This window comes from Rhipicephalus sanguineus, chromosome 6 (genome assembly GCF_013339695.2).
Source record: "Rhipicephalus sanguineus isolate Rsan-2018 chromosome 6, BIME_Rsan_1.4, whole genome shotgun sequence".
NCBI classification, from domain to species: domain Eukaryota; kingdom Metazoa; phylum Arthropoda; class Arachnida; order Ixodida; family Ixodidae; genus Rhipicephalus; species Rhipicephalus sanguineus.
Window position 1 is genome coordinate 62,049,540 of NC_051181.1, and position 16,175 is coordinate 62,065,714.

At 44.7% G+C, this 16,175-nt stretch overlaps 1 protein-coding gene across 1 annotated transcript; it reads right to left on the reverse strand.

The window, feature by feature from the left end:
• Nucleotides 1–8,309: 8,309 nt before the first annotated feature.
• On the reverse strand, nt 8,310–16,045 carry LOC119395829 (40S ribosomal protein S23). The gene is made up of 4 exons (XM_037662838.2): nt 15,973–16,045; nt 15,198–15,357; nt 14,364–14,484; nt 8,310–8,484 (listed from the first exon to the last, which is right to left on the reverse strand). The coding sequence occupies exons 1-4, from the start codon at nt 16,043–16,045 to the stop codon at nt 8,338–8,340; spliced, it is 501 nt and encodes a 166-aa protein (XP_037518766.1). The 3' UTR covers nt 8,310–8,337.
• Between the last annotated feature and the right edge of the window lie 130 nt (nt 16,046–16,175).

Genomic DNA, 16,175 nt, shown 5'->3' on the forward strand with positions numbered 1-16,175 from the left:
CTTCAAAATTTTAATCAGCATTAGCACTGAATAAACAATAGCAAGTTCTGCTCCTTTTGTTCTACTTTATGTAGTTCAAAGTCGTGTAAATTTTATGATATTGTTTTAAGCATGCTTATAAGTATGAAAAGATGTAAAAAATATTTACCTTTTCAAACGCCACCTATGAAGAACTGTCTGTAATTGCGTCATATTGTCACAACATTATTTCAAAGCACTCAATATTCTATTGCAACAAAAATATTGTCATAATATGTTGATTATGTGTGTTATAGCAATTAAGCCTAATTAATTTGCAATTTAATATCTGTCCATGCAGAAATTCTGGCGTCGGTGTCGTTGGTTGTGAGCCAAAATTCGAGAAATATGCAAAGAAATAAATCATAAAAAATCTTCGGCCCCGAGTGAAAATTGAACCTGGGCCTTCTGCGTAGTAAGCCGGCCTTCTGCCACGAGGCCACGCCAGTGCTTGAAGCTGCTTTGTAAAAAAAAATGCTATAAGAACATCATGTAGTGGGAGGAGTCTCCTTAATGCATGTAATATTGCGTGGCAGAATCGTAGAATCGCACCAAGTGTCAAAACATGTGAACTGTGCAACGAGTGGGTGGTTTAAAGCTGCCCTCCCATTGCAAAGTGTGCAGGTGCACATGGAACCTTAGGTACTAGCAGTGGGTATTTTGCCAATTTGCGTAAGTAAGAATTATGGCATAGTGGGCACTTAGCAACAGCACATCCAGTAGACATTCTAGAATAATTTGAAATGGCCAGTGTTACGCACACAAACATTCCTTCCTTTCTTTTGTGGTTAAAGGCAAGGCGCACAGGGTCCGATTAGGCTATTGTGTTGTGCTCCTGAAGGTGAAGCTCAAGCATCAAGATTTTTATGCTGAAGTCATTCATGCTTCATTTCTGCATCATCATCATCAGCCTGTCTACGCCCACTGCAGGGCAAAGGCCTCTCCCATGTTCCGCCAATCAACCCGGTCCTGTGCTTTCTGCTGCCACATTATACCGGCAAACTTCTTAATCTCATCTACCCACCTAATTTTCTGTCTTCCCCTCACGCGTTTGCCCTCTCTTGGAATCCAGTCAGTTACCCTTAATGACCACCGGTTATCCTGCCGACGTGCTACGTGGCCGGCCCATATCCATTTCTTCTTCTTAATTTCAACTATGATATCCTTAACCCCCGTTTGTTCCCTGACCCACTCTGCTCTCTTCCTGTCTCTTAAGGTTACACCTATCATTTTCCTTTCCATCGCTCGCTGCGTCGTCCTCAACTTAAGTTGAACCCTCTTTGTAAGTCTCCAAGTTTCCGCTCCGTAGGTAAGTACCGGTAAGATGCAGCTGTTATATACCTTCCTCTTGAGAGATAGTGGTAGACTACCATTCATGATTTGATAGTGCTTGCCGAATGAGCCCCATCCCATCCTTATTCTTCTAGTTATTTCACTCTCATGGTTCGGCTCCGCGGTTACTACCTGTCCTAAGTAGACGTACTCCTTTACAACTTCCAGCGTCTCGCCACCTATCGCAAAGCGCTGTTCTCTGCCAAGATTGTTCCACATTACTTTAGTTTTATGCATATTAATTTTCAGACCTACTCTTCTACTTTCCGTATCCAGTTCAGTAATCATGAGCTGTAATTCGTCTCCCGCGTTACTCATCAATGCAATGTCATCAGCGAATCGCAGGTTACTGAGATACTCTCCATTAACTCTTATCCCTAATTCTTCCCAATCTAGGGCCCTGAAAACCTCCTGTAAACGCGCGGTGAATAGCATTGGAGAGATCGTGTCTCCCTGTCGTACGCCCTTCTTTATTGGGATTTTGTCGCTTTCTTTATGAAGGACTATAGTGGCTGTGGATGCGCTGTAGATGTCTTCCATTATGTTTATATAGGCTTCGTCGATGCCCTGATTCCGCAGTGCTTGCATGACTGCTGATGTCTCCACCGAATCAAATGCCTTCACCTCCCACATTTCTGCATAAATTAAATGAAATCTTAGGCTAGAAGTATAGTACAAGTCTCTTTTTGGTTACGTTGAATTTCAGCGAAGGAAAAATAATACTTTTAATGTGATTCTTGGGAACTGGCACGTCAAACAATTTGTCAAACATGGTAGCAGTTTAAGCAACCTGATCATATGCTAGAGTACACTGCACAATAATGTCAAATCAAAGGACACACATTCCGCTGGAGGTTTAATTCGTATTCTCTTTCTGGAGTCACTGGTCGACATAGCGAGGAAAAACAAGTGGTGTACTCAATTGTGTACAAAGCATCTCAAAGGGTTGAGATACTGATACTGGGCAGTAAAAGGCGAGATAATATGTGGAATATACTTTCTTGAGGACACTAAGTGTGGTTTTCATTAACTTGGTCATTTAGAAATCTCGTTTATATCATGCCATTCTAAGAGGTTGATTGGCTGTCCTATTTTCCCAAGTTGCTCTCAGGACATTTTAAATGAATTGCAGTCAGTCAGCATTAGGGTCATTTTGTTTAGCATTTCATAATTACAGCTACAGTGGCTGCATTAGGAAAGAATGAAATAAAAAAAAAACACTTGTGTACTTGCATATATGTAAATGTTAAAGAAGCCTGTGTGGTATTAATTTAATTCAGATTTCTCCACTACTGTATGAGCCATAATCAGAGAGTCTGGTGCCTTTGTAAAACACAGATTCAATTCATTATTTTTTTTATGGAAAGCAATGCTTGGGTAATGTGCCTTGTTTCTTTTGTGCAGAATTGGGCTCTTCCGGCATTCCTGCAACTACAGATGTTGAAAAGCCACGCCAGGGACGACTCCACAGCTGTAACATTTGCGACTTTGAGACGGATCGTTCGGACAATATGAATAGACACTCCAGGGTTCATACAGGCGAGCGGCCATATAAATGCCACCTATGCCCCCAGAGCTTCTCACAAAAGTGCCATCTGACAAAGCATCTGCGCGTCCACACTGGCGAGAGGCCATATAATTGCCACCTATGCCCGCAGAGCTTCTCTCAAGGGTCCGCACTGACGGGACACCTACGCATTCACTCAGGCGAACGGCCTTATCTATGTCCTTCATGCCCTCTGGCATTTGCTATGAAATCTACCCTCAAAAGGCACCAGCGTTGTCGGCATGAACACAAGTGACATGTCGTGACATTGAACAGCATGGTAAGTTCTGCTGTTCAAGTTTTTCAGAAAAGCACTGTTTACTGGTTGCTTCAAAGGACTGTGGCAGTACTGGGTTATTCAAGACGCTGTTAAAGCTGTCGACCTAGTCGTCAGAGCTCAGCTTCATTACTGTCAGCAGAGCATTATTAAGCATACAGTAAAATGTACGTCTCATTGTGTGATTTATTTTATAGTGCTTCTTTGCAGCATGCTTCATTCCCAAGTCGTATATTCAGTACATTACAAGCTCTGTAAAAATTTCTGTATTTTTAGTGATGAGCTACTACACCTCTGCTTTGTCAACTCGAAATGCTTTGCGCTAGCCACTCACTTGAATACACATGAAGACATAACGCAGTTAAGTGAACTATCACTTGTGTGTATGTGCATTATGTAACAATTAGTGTCTGAATATGGAAATCTGCATGATTTCTTGATGCTTCATAGCATCCTAAACAGTCGAGGAGAACAAGTGTTATTGCAAAACAATTATGCAGACAAGTCAAGCAAAATCTTGGCATTTGTATGGTGGTTCCTGTAAAGTCCCATGTATGAATAGATGCTATTGCACCAAAGGAATATTCAGATGGAAGCTAATGCGCTGAGAAATATTGACACAATTAATTTCATCAGAAATATTGCGGAATGTAACTTTTTTTAAAGGCTGCTTTTGTTACTTTTCTTAAATCTGTTTAACGTGACTTCTGTAGTGTTGAACAAGATGTGGTCTTTTGAATTTAGGCTCGTATTTTTGTTGCCTGTATGTTCTTGAATTGTAAAAATTTCTGGAGCCCTTTTTTTATTGCGTACAATTATTGTTTCTTAGCTTTTATTGTTGTCTTTCATATGAGAAGTTCTCTAAACAAATTATGCCGTTAACAGTTGTCATATGGTCACTTCCGTAAGTACATTTCATCATGCTTAATAAATTGCTGAACGTTTGAAGGGGAACTTTTTTGAGGTGCTCTTTTCTTTGTTAGGCACATCTGTTTTTGCAGATGCTATGCACTGTGATATTATAAATGTTTGCACTAAAAAGCACAGCTTGCACTAATGGCGCAAGGCTGGAACCAACAGCGGAGCTAGTGTTCGACCTAGCTTTTTCTAAGTTTTTGCTAGCATTGCCAAGCCTCTGCTAGAGATGCTAAGTTTTTGCTAGTATTACCAGAGAACATCTACCCCTCCTCGAGAGGACGCTCCTGAATTCCGCTTGGCGGCGCGACAGTCTATGGGCATTGCGAATACCCAGGCGACGCTCAATTAGCTTAAGGGAGAGGAGGTGAAGGCAGTAGCAGACATAGACTGTGAGCCGGAGAGAAGCGGGCAAGTTCATTTCTGCCTCGATGGGGTGGAGCCGCCACCTGACGGGGCTTGAAGCATTGGGTAGTGCTTGGAGCTGGACGCCGTACGCGACGGAGGTCAGGGCGAGTTCATATCTTTCTCTATGGGGTATGGCTGCCGCCAGCTCTGGGCTCGTTCTGCTAGAGCAGAAATATGCGCTGTAGTGAAAGCAGTGAAAGAGAGGCTATGTGCGCGGCATCTAAGTCTCAGGATAGCGCGCCTCGCAGTCATGCGCTCCGGCCAAGGGGCAAGGTTGGGGGCGGGAGTGGGGGGTTCTGTAATCGACTAATCGAATAGTTTTAATCGATTAATTCAATTAATCGAAAGACGGAAATCGATGACGATTAATCGATTAATTGTAGACCTTTAATCGATTAATCGTTCATCGATTTTTCCATCCCTGCTCTGCGGTGCAGGCGCTTATGCGACGCTTTCGCACCTTGTGCTCCAGCATTGCGGAGCAGGCTACCGCTGAGCAGGGGCTCTGTAACGTTAGATCGCTCTGTTATCCTTTTACTCTGCTCTGCCTGACCTGAAATTTCGATAATCAACGACGCAAATATGGGCGGGAACCAGCAAACGTTTTATGGACCAGTCATACCTTTTCATGTTTTAGAAAATGCATTTTCTCCCAAAAGGAAAAGCATCGCCGCTTCTCCATATCCAAGCTGCTTTGAGCGGATCAGTGTGCAGAAGTGTTAACTATTTTAGCCTGGCCAGACTGGAAGTGATAAAAAATGTTTCCGCTTTGCACTCCGACCAACCTGCTTAGCCTTGCTTACTATATATGTTAGCTTGCAGCGATCACGGCGGCTTGCAACAAGGCGACGAATAAGGCGGTGGACTCGAGCACATTGCGATGCCATGCTTTCTAATGCTTTCAAGCTTGCAGCTCGATCTATCGGACTAGGGAGATGGTGAAGTACACCGCTTTTCTGGACAAAGAAGACTGAATTAACAGCCGGGCTAGTTGGTCTTGCTTAATCTTGAATAGACTTTTACAGCGCACAATACAACTCGGACGGCAAGGAAGCACACACGAGCAGCGCCGTTTATCTCTCTCTTTCTTCCACTCTCTCAGCAAGGATGAGTTCAGATAGTTGTACACGCGCACCAGTGGCGTAGGTAGAAATTTTTTTTTTTTTTTTTGGGGGGGGGGGGGGTGGAGGGTTGCCTTCTTGATCCGACATTGGGTCTGGGCAGATAAGTAGGGTCGAGTGTCATTTGTGCTATGTATCCCATGGGGAAAATATTTCGGAGGGGGGGGGGTGCACGTGCTCGGTGTCCCCCCTCCCCCCTGGCTACGCCACTGACGCGCACACAGCTAAACATCGTTATACTACAACTGAAACATTTAATATACTAATATGACTCCATCTCGCCAACTGGTATAAGCAGCGCGCTGCCAATGTGATCGGCGGGCAGCCTTCTTGAATAACGTTCAAAATGAGACACTGCCCGGTCATTCGAAAAAAGTTTAGGTAATATTCAGCCTAGAAATGCGCTTTTTAGTGTGCACACGTCATTTTAGTGCCACCAGAATTCATATATTTGTGACGTCGAGCAACAAGCAGGCCATTTAATGGCACACCGAAAATTTTTGACGAATGTTGAAGAGCCAATGGCCAACATTATGCCGCATTGAAAAGAGTTTATTCTTTTTATTTTTCACATAGTCGTGCATAAGTGGTCATTACGTGATAGGTAATTTTCGTGTCACTTAATGCATCGCGTTACAAGCAGGTGCTCTGTGCACCAATCAAACAGCTAACGACCTGTGTGGAAGGAAACAATGCAGGTAGCTGTACGCTATAATCGTCCCGATTTCTTTTCAAAGAAAACTTGCGGTTACACTGTCGCATTGGCTTATTTATTTGGAGGGGCTGGAGGACCCTCCAACTTCCAAGCAATGTTGCAAATACAAATACGACGAGTATAAACAATGTAGTACGCCTCTAATAGCACAAGTTCTCCATTCTTTAAAGAAAAGTTGTGGTTGACGATTTATCAACAACAGTAATAATTTAATAAGCACATGCTAGAGAAAAAGTTTCGACTTGGAGCAAACAAAGCAAAATATACGCAATATATGCAACCCTGAATATGTGCAAGAAAATGTAATACTTATTACGAAAAAGAAAAGGTTTAGTCATTGCTGCCTACATTAACAAACGCTATTATTAGGGAACAGCTTTTAGACATTAACGAAATTCACTGAATTATACTGCTGGGAAGACCGAAATCCACATAATTGTATTCATGCACAAAGTTGTGTGGTTAATGTATAAAAAAGTGTTGCTTGTAATACTATAACACACTCATGCATATGTGTGGTTGTCCCAGTGTATCCTACATAAAATTGTAATTTTTCTATTATGTTATTAAACACTGCTGAGCAAATTGTAAATATCACATGAAAGTGAGTGCGGATGAAGTGCTCTCTCTCCTCTCTATATATATAGTATATATATATATGGCGGCTAACAGTGAGGGAGAGGTTTGTCCCCCCCCCCCCCCCCCACTCGCGAACAAGTTGGTGCGTCACTGCCAGTGGCAGACCTGCAGTATGCTGTCCGTTGCATGCAAACGAGTGAATTGTCGTCCAGCGACCCAGACCAATTTCGGCGACTTCGGCAGTGGAGTCCACAAACCCAGCAAACTGCGACGACTCGTGATAATGGGTTGTTCCACACCAAACATCCCAGCCATTTGGCCGACCATCTCAAATGTACTCGAAAGAAATTGTCCCGATTTATCGTATTGTTAACAGTGAATTGCTGGAATATCTAAGAAAAAAAATTTGGTCACGTGGGAGCATTTTGATTTTAGCAGACTGTCGTCCAAGTAATGTTTACCAGAAACGTTATTCTTGGAGTACCACTTCACCAAATTTGGGTGAGATACTAAGCAAAGGCGTTTAAGGAGTTCGAAGCACAAGTTACTGCCATTTTTCTGTCATACACACCTCTGAAATATTTGCCCAAATGTTCCATGTTTACGTATTTTTCCTTGTAATATTGCGCTATGTATGAATATCAGAGTAGTGTATACTTACTCTACAGAAGGCATATTTGGCGTTAAAAATATTTTAAGACCACTAGTAAATGGCAATGTTTTTCACCAGCAGTTAAGGAAACGTGGCGGACAGGTTAGGCCTATCTGTCCCGACGTGGGAGCGGCCCGCTACGTGCTAGTTCACGCCCCGACGGACCTAAATAAAGTTTTTCCATACCATACCATACTAGTGTTTCTATATTTTATGAGAAAAAAATTTAAAATTTGAGAAAATCATCGTTTTTGTCCACATTGAGGCACAATTACACCACGTGGTGCCCAATTAAAAATTGGCTTTATACCTCAATAGAAAGCAAATAATTGTTATATGGCAAGTTTCATCATTACAATTTTTGTTTTAAAAGAAATTTTGAAGTTCCCCATTAACGGCAATGGGAAGACAGCAGTCTATGGGGCTGTCAAAGATAGTCGTCACAGTACATGGGCCTCTTGCATTTCACCCTTGTCGAAATGCTACTGCTGCGGCTGGAATCACAGCCACGCCTCTTGGGTCAGCAGCCGAGAACCGTAACCACTGCGCCACCACAACAGCCATTCTACTATAAGAACACAAAGCATTCAACCGATAACTGGCCAGAAGAAACTTGCAAGGGCAGGCTCAATCTTGTCTTAAACCCAAGTAAGCAGAAAAACTACTTTCAACAAGGCCTCTGTATCTATGCGCTGAATGTAACTCGGCAAGCATCCACCCCATTAAAAGAACATGCGAAACATTCGGTGAGCTGTATGAAATGTTTATTGTGCCCTATGAGCGCGGTCGCTCCTTCTTCTCCTTGTACAGGGCGAGCAGGGACACGTTGGCGACCTTAACCACCTTGAAACGGACACCGGGGATGTCACCCACGGCGTGACCCTTACGACCGAAACCTGCCACCAGGACCTCGTCGTTCTCCTGCATGCAAGAAAACGAAGTGTTAAAGTTCAGGCACACTAACACAATAGGCAGTGCACACTGCCCGTGTACTATCATTACGTCAGTAAACAAACCACGCTGTTGCCGCAGTTGAAACATGCATCCCTGGAAGTCTCGCTCATGTGTGAAACATGCCAGCCATTGACATAGTGTAGACAAAAATGAACGTTAGACATTAAAAACCACATTCAGTAAAATGGCCTCTGAACAGTATCAATTTCACAGAACTTCAGTTCGTCTACAGACTTCTTATGTACTTTTTATGGTTTTTCGTAGTCACTAACCTTGGTGGGTGTCACTTATAGGGTCATGTTTGCCAAATACAATAACTTTGCAAAAGCTTTCAGTCACATCAGTGCTCTCGTCTAAACAGAATAATGAAAGTGCTGTGAGTGACTATCTAAATGGCAACGTTTTTCACCAGCAGTTAAGGAAACTGTCACTACAATGTTGGCTTTGCGTGTACATGATTAGTTCTGCATCATCATATGTCACTACTACCAGCATTGCCCATCATGTCCAGTAACCCGTAAAAATGTAAATGGTAACGAGTCTATGGACAAACTAAAAATCTCTTCCCCTAGCTGGTCTACGTGGTTGCCACAAAAGCAGTTTCTGTACGACAATGCATACGACCTCTCAACCAGTTTTAGATAAGTAGCTTTTAACAAAATGCAAAAAAATACTTAATACAGTCGCCGACCGATTTTTCGGACTCCAAAAATTCAGACTTGTTGGATAATCCGGACTTCATAAATACACCGTCAGGGATCCCATAGAGCTAATGCATTTTTTCAACTGATTTTTCGGACGAATTTGCCCCTGAAAGTTGGATTTTTCGGATTAAATCACTCGTTTTGAGCCACGCACTGAACCATTGTAGATGCCGCCATGTTGGATTTTCCGCCGGCTTGGCTGAAGACGCTTTAAGGCCTCCGAGATCAGAAAGCGCACGCCATAAGTTTCGGAGGCAGTGTCTGCTTTTTAGAAAACGCGGCACAGGACGCCATTCTTTTGTCTTCGGTCAGCACTATCGTCATCACACCGTACCATGACCGTACAGGGAGGAGGCGGAGGAAGGATTCTTTTATTGTTGTTGCAGCTTGTTTCAGCCGTCGTTCTGCACGATTTGTGTCGTGTTGCCTCGAGACGTTGTGTGCTTCTCAGCGGCTGTCTGCAGCATCGAATTTTGTGTGCTTGACGCCATGGCTCTGCCATCTGTGCCATCGCGCGATCTCCGAAGCCGTCGGCGGCGGCGATCGCCAATGCAGTGCCACTTCTGTCGAGCATTTACGGTGACGATGTCACCTTGGCGCAAATACGGGCAAACCAAATTGCCTCCAAGCGTAATATGAGGCAAGGTCGCATCAAGGATATTAAGTAAGCCTGCCTGATGCAATAAATTTCACATTTTTGGCGAAAATGAATTTTTTGGGCTGTTCGATTTTTCGGACTTTTTTTCGGTCCCCGCCAGGTCCGAAAAATCGGTCGGCGACTGTATCCACATCACTAATACCATTTTTCAACAATTTGCACTAAGTGGCATGGTCCAGTCAAGCTCCATAAGACAAATGTACCGTATTTACTCGAATCTAGGCCGGCCCCGATTCTAAGCCGACCCCCGAAATTCGCAAGGCCAGAAAAAGAAAGAAACTTAATCATTGTAGTACTCGTATCTAAGCTGACCCCTCCACTTTCGCCACATCGTTTTTTCGAAAACAAAAAAAAACATCGGCTTAGATTCAAGTAAATACGGTATTAAAGGGACACTAAAGAGCAAAACCAATTTTCTCATATTAGTAAAGTACTCTTTCACGATACCAAAAACACCACGCCTGCTGCGAGAAGACGCTTAGTAAGCTAGAAACCGTGCAAAAACAAAATGTAAGTGGCGACGCCACCTTGAAGTTTCCGCACCACTCGCCATAATGTCGCACGTTTTGACGGCGCCTACTAGAGATTACGTAGTTCCTAATCGGTAAATATGAAGTACACTGTCTTCTGAAAGAGCCATAGACATAACGTACCAAGTTTGGAGTAATTTTGTTGAGCCAATGGCGCCAAAATATGATAAATACACTGAAATCCGTGACGTCACGCGAGAAGATTTCGGTACGAAACTTAAAAATGAAACTTTGAACTTGTTTTTCTCCTCTATTATTAAACCTATGGTGGCGAAATTAACGACGGTAGAGGTCTCAGAGCACAATTTATCGATCTCATGCCACATGCCCACTAAGCGACATGTGGCATGACTTGCTTCTACCTTCATCCTCAGATTACTAGTCATTGACGGACACCTCAGTGGCAGCGACCTCGGATCTCGAAGGCTATGCTTGGTGTCAAAGACATGTCATGGCTGCCCCGTTCACTTTTCAAACTGGTTGGCTGTGTCAGCATCGCTGCTCCACTCTGGCGCGCATTTGGATGTGTTTGTGACCTACGTTTGGCAACTCCAACATTTCTCTCAGTTGAAACAATCAAGCAAGTGCGAAGATGACCGGACAAGGTCGCAGCCGACAGGTGCAGTTTGCTATTGCAAGTTTAATTACCAACACACGAATAGAGCTGCATTACCGTTCACACCTCAGAGCATGCGTGGAGCATTTGTTTATGTGCCAACGGCTTGAGATACAGTCGCCGGCCATTTATTCGGACTCGGCAGGAACCGCCGAGAAGTAAAAAATAAAAAGATTCGCCAGAAAAAAGCACCTTTATTCGCCCAGTGGTCGGAAAAAAAACCTGTCATGTGACCAAGTCAGCCTCTATTTCAGCTAATGTTTGGCCACTCCTGTAGGTCGGCAATAGCACTGTGATGGCCTACACTGAATCCGCATTTGATGGCTGTGGTGTGGGAGGCGCGTCATCATGGCAGTCACTGTCGACATGCGCTGGTTTGAGTAGCTGATGCATGATCTGATCGCCCAACTTGGCCGCCTTCCACCTAGTGAATAATCACTGCTTTTCTTGCCATCGTCAGGGCTTTGCATGCCGTATATCTTTAGTTCAGACAGTGCACATGGAATGGGTGGCGTCGGAGCCATTTCAGCATATCTGGCCTCGCACGCCAAGCGAAAAACAAGGGAGCGAAACAAAGTGTGGGACGCAAATCAGGCCTAGCTGCAGGAATATCTGACAACGCAAACCCTCAAACGCCAAAAGGGAACGACGTTGGACTAGTTGGTGTTGCAGTACTCTGCAATTTTCTCCTTGTTCAAATAAGGATCCACGTCGTATTCGTACGTGCTACCATTCACCTCAAATGCCACACCGAACTGACTGAGCTTGGCTTGGCCTGCTGTTTGACCGTGGTAGCTGTTCAATACATAGTGTTCCCGTGACGGCACAGACAGGTTCTCTACGCTGAATACCTCAACATGGCCGCCAACGTGACCTTCTTTCTCATTAGAGTGTCAGTGCATGGGAGGACACACAGTCGTTCCGTCCCTGCGTTCTTCTGTTCGCCAGCCATGCCAAGGATGAGCACAAACGAACGCGAGGAGGCACCGGCACTAATCTGATGTAACAGTTTCTTGCTCTGCATGTTCGAGTAAGTTCACACAGCGTCTCAACCACCTGGTACCCCAAGATGGCAGCCATGGCGACGCCAATGCACATAATGTATAAAGGCAACCGTTACGTGTGGCCAACAAACATAGCCTTCGAGATCGGCAATTGTAGTTTCTGCATGGATTTTGACACTGGCAGGATCTCCAGCTACATCCAGTGCAACATTTCAGTGCTGGCAACCTAGCAAAGAAAGATACCATAAACATTGCAGACAGTCTGTCATGGCATTCAACGTCACGCTCGATCAGCTGGCCGGTAGGCTATCGTATCATTAAAAAAGACAAAGCCTCCTTTACCCTTTAAAACAAACTGCGATGATCTACCATACAGGGTTTCTGAGGGATGGGCTGTGAATTTCAAAGATACCCAACGTGCATGCATTAATTAGCAGTGTTGAGAGCCACCGCATAGTAGGCTCTATATGTTCTGGTGCACTGTGCAGCAAGGCACACGAGGGAGGGTGCTTAAAGGTGGGTTTACACATTTGACCGATCCACAAGTGGTCTGGCCGCTTGCACCGCACACACAAGCGGGCCGAGGCCAGTTCAAACCCCAAACGTTGTCACGCACGTGTTTTCGTAACGGAAAGCACATGTTCCACCAGCATGCCTGGCTGCCAAAAAAGATAAGCGGCCCTGCTCACGCACCACCCCTGCAAGCACGCGGCCCACAGAAGTGTTTTCGGTATTGTTAGTCCACGCATTCTGTAGACCAACCATGGCCTCTCTATCTTTACGCATCAAGTAGAGGATCAATTTGACGGCAAGCCCGCAGGCCAAAGAGGCATTTGTCCCACTGCCTGAATCCACCACAAGTCGCAGAGGAGCACCTGCTCCAGCCACTTGCCGGCGACCGAGGCTGCATACAATGCCGCCATGGTGCTAAGACTACTTCCAGAATTTTGCCTGTACACTTTGCTTACTGAAATTATTTGCCCATGGTGATGCATGTCATCTTGAGGTGCAAATATTGTGCACAGAACGTCGACCTCACTGAAAGTTTAGAGATAGTCCCACATATTTATGTGCAAGTACATCCACACAGAGGCTTTTCCTGTCGCTACCAGTACATGCACATAGAAGCATGGTCGAGTGGCTGCACTCAAGTCAGCGCTGAATAACTTGTACCGCTTGAAACAAGATCAGAAACAATGACCACCAGTCACCGTAGCTCGGCAAAAAATGTGCAGCTCACTAAGACTCACTCATAAAATATATTTTGCCTTTAGGACTCACTCGGACTCAGACTCGCCAAAATTTTCCTTATTCGGACTTACTTGGACTCGGACTCACTGAAATTTTTCTCAACTGGACGCAAACTCACCAAAATATTGCTCACTCAGACTCAAATCACTGCTTGATCTGAGTGAGTCGACTCACGAGTCCATTAGTGCATAATTAACCTTTTCGGCAATAATGTCAAGGCGCTTTAACATCAATATCTGATATAACTGGTGTTCTACTTGGCGCGTTTTGATCTCATACCTTCAAATATGAGTTATCAATGCAGTAAGGGCATTTTTATCGAAAAAGATGACTCTGACAAGATATTTTATCAAGAACTTCCAATGAAATATTTTGCCAGAGGGAGGTCAAACATCCCTCCTTTCACCCCCCTCGGCAATTCATGCCTCCGATCAATAAATATTGAGATAGCGTATGAACACTAGTGCTTTGAAGTATGTGTGAGTAGACGTGAGTATAAATGTGAGTCATCATAAAGCTGATAGTAATGCTGAAATTGAGTAGATAGGACCATTGGTCGGCAGAAAAATGTGGAGCTCACTCAGACTCACTCATGAAATATATTTTGCCCTTAGGGCTCACTTGGACTCAGACTCATATTACCCAGCCTGACTCACGGCTCAATCCGAGTGAGTTTGCCAACCTATGCACCACACCAGATGCATCACAAGGCAAAGATGGAAACGTAGGTTTTAGCTTGTCTAGTGGTTTGGGCCAAATCAGCCACTGCTGGACTGTGTATTCACAAATTGTCCTCTTGCTACTACTGGTTTCAAGGAAACGTGCTGAAGCAAAAGTATGGCAAATTTCTTTGAACGAAGAAGACGCTAACAGTGAAGAGGATGATGGTCACACGATTCTTTTCCTCACAGATGCTGAATTTGCACATACTGTGGTATTCAAAGTATCAGTCATTCTCAATACAACTATAGGGGTAGTGACAGTGCTCTAAGGCTCTACAGATTATTGCCCAGCAAGTGTACAGTCATCCTTGGTACTGTGACACCTAGTACAGGGAATGAAGAAGAGACCAGGAGCACTCACCTCAATGTAGTTCAGGCAACCGTCCCGGGGCACGAAGGCGGTGATCTTCTTGCCGTTCTTGATGAGCTGTACTCGGACGCACTTCCGAATGGCAGAGTTGGGCTGCTTGGCTTCAACACCACTGTGCGGGTGAAAAGACGAGAAAGGACATTACACACGTGCAGCAAGGGTGGCCAGCCTTCAGATAATATTGGTGTTTCATATGTGGAAACAAAATCACATATCTTGTAATACTAACCATGAGGCCTAGCTTTTGAGATACCTTCTAGGTTAGCTGTGCAGAAGGGTTAATGATAACTTGCTCGTGTTTACCGCAGCTGCATCGACATGGCCCAATGGCCAATATTTTGTTGCCACGCATTTGCCCGTTTCAGAGGATGTGGCCACCAGTCGGCCAAATGTTGCCAGTTTTCCAGCGAAAAAAAAAAAAAAAACACCCAAACTGCGGAAATATGAATATGGCCAATCATTACTCGGCGTTTTCCCATCTAGATGGCATCATGTATTCCTGAACATTTCACTCCCTTCAGCTATTTTATGACAGGATGGCGCAATCAGTACGGCCTATCTTAGCGCAAGCTTTTCACGCCACATTAAAACGTATGTTGAACTCCAAACTCAAGCTAGAACACCCATCAAACCTATAAACGCTGAAACGAAAGACACCGTTCACCAACGGGGCAGAGAATCAGATTGGTTTCCCCAAACCGGTCGTTGCGGCGCTGCAATCATTCATTTGAGCAGCCAACAAACGCAGTTTTCAATGTGTGCACCAACAACCGCATGCAGTGGGTTCACCAACGCAGCCGCAAGCCTGAAGAGGTGGGCACTTACACTTTTTCGAGCACAATGCCCTTAGCGTGCGAGGCGCCTCCGAAGGGGTTAGCCTTCCAGCGGGTACCCAGATGGGCCTTCTTGTAGTCCTTGTCATGCCACCGCTGGTCACGGCGATGGCTGCGGTGCTTGCGCGCCGTCCGCAATCCACGAGGCTTGCCTGGACAAGCACGCAGCAACAGTCAACACACACGGCCACTAATCCTACTAATCGTAAGTAGCACGGCGCCTAACGCCGCAATCGAGCAGGCTCGAACACGCGGCAATACGTCCCATAGATAACAATAAGTCGCTTTCGTTTCTTAAAATAAACGACGCGTTCCTTCTTCTAGCATGCACCAACCAGCGAAAGTCATCACTTTACCGAGTTCCTAGACGAAGCAGGAATCAAATGCCGCCGGTCTCGTAACACTAACAGAGCCAATACGTCGGGCGTGGAGGCTTTAAAAGTAGTCGGCCGTGGTACTAGACTCCGCTCATTACATTCAAGTAGGTTGATTTAATCGTGTAAAGAGAAAAAAAAAATGCGAGAATCGCCGACATGATGTCAATCGCAGCAGCATTCACAACGTTGCACGTGTAAACGTGTGCCGCCATGTCCGCTGGCCGCATGACGGCATGCCGTCATAGATCTCTGCCGACTGCAGTAGACGCCAGTCGACCTCGTTCGTCGTAAAATAACGAACATCGAACTTCATTATTCGTTTCTAAGTGCAGTCGGCAGCACTTAATTAGTAATAACGAGCGAATGACTCAAAATAGCGCGAGCGCTTACCCATGTCTGTGCGAGGCTTACAGGACGAATAACGAAAGGATGGTCCGCGGTGAACAACGCACGAAGAAAGCATAAAATAACTACATTGCAGTATTTATTAGAAGCATTGTGTAATTTTGTCAAATTAAAGCATTTGAAAATTCACAGTGGCTGCACTTATTTTAATATGTGAGAATATATGTTTTATATATTTCTGCGGAGGT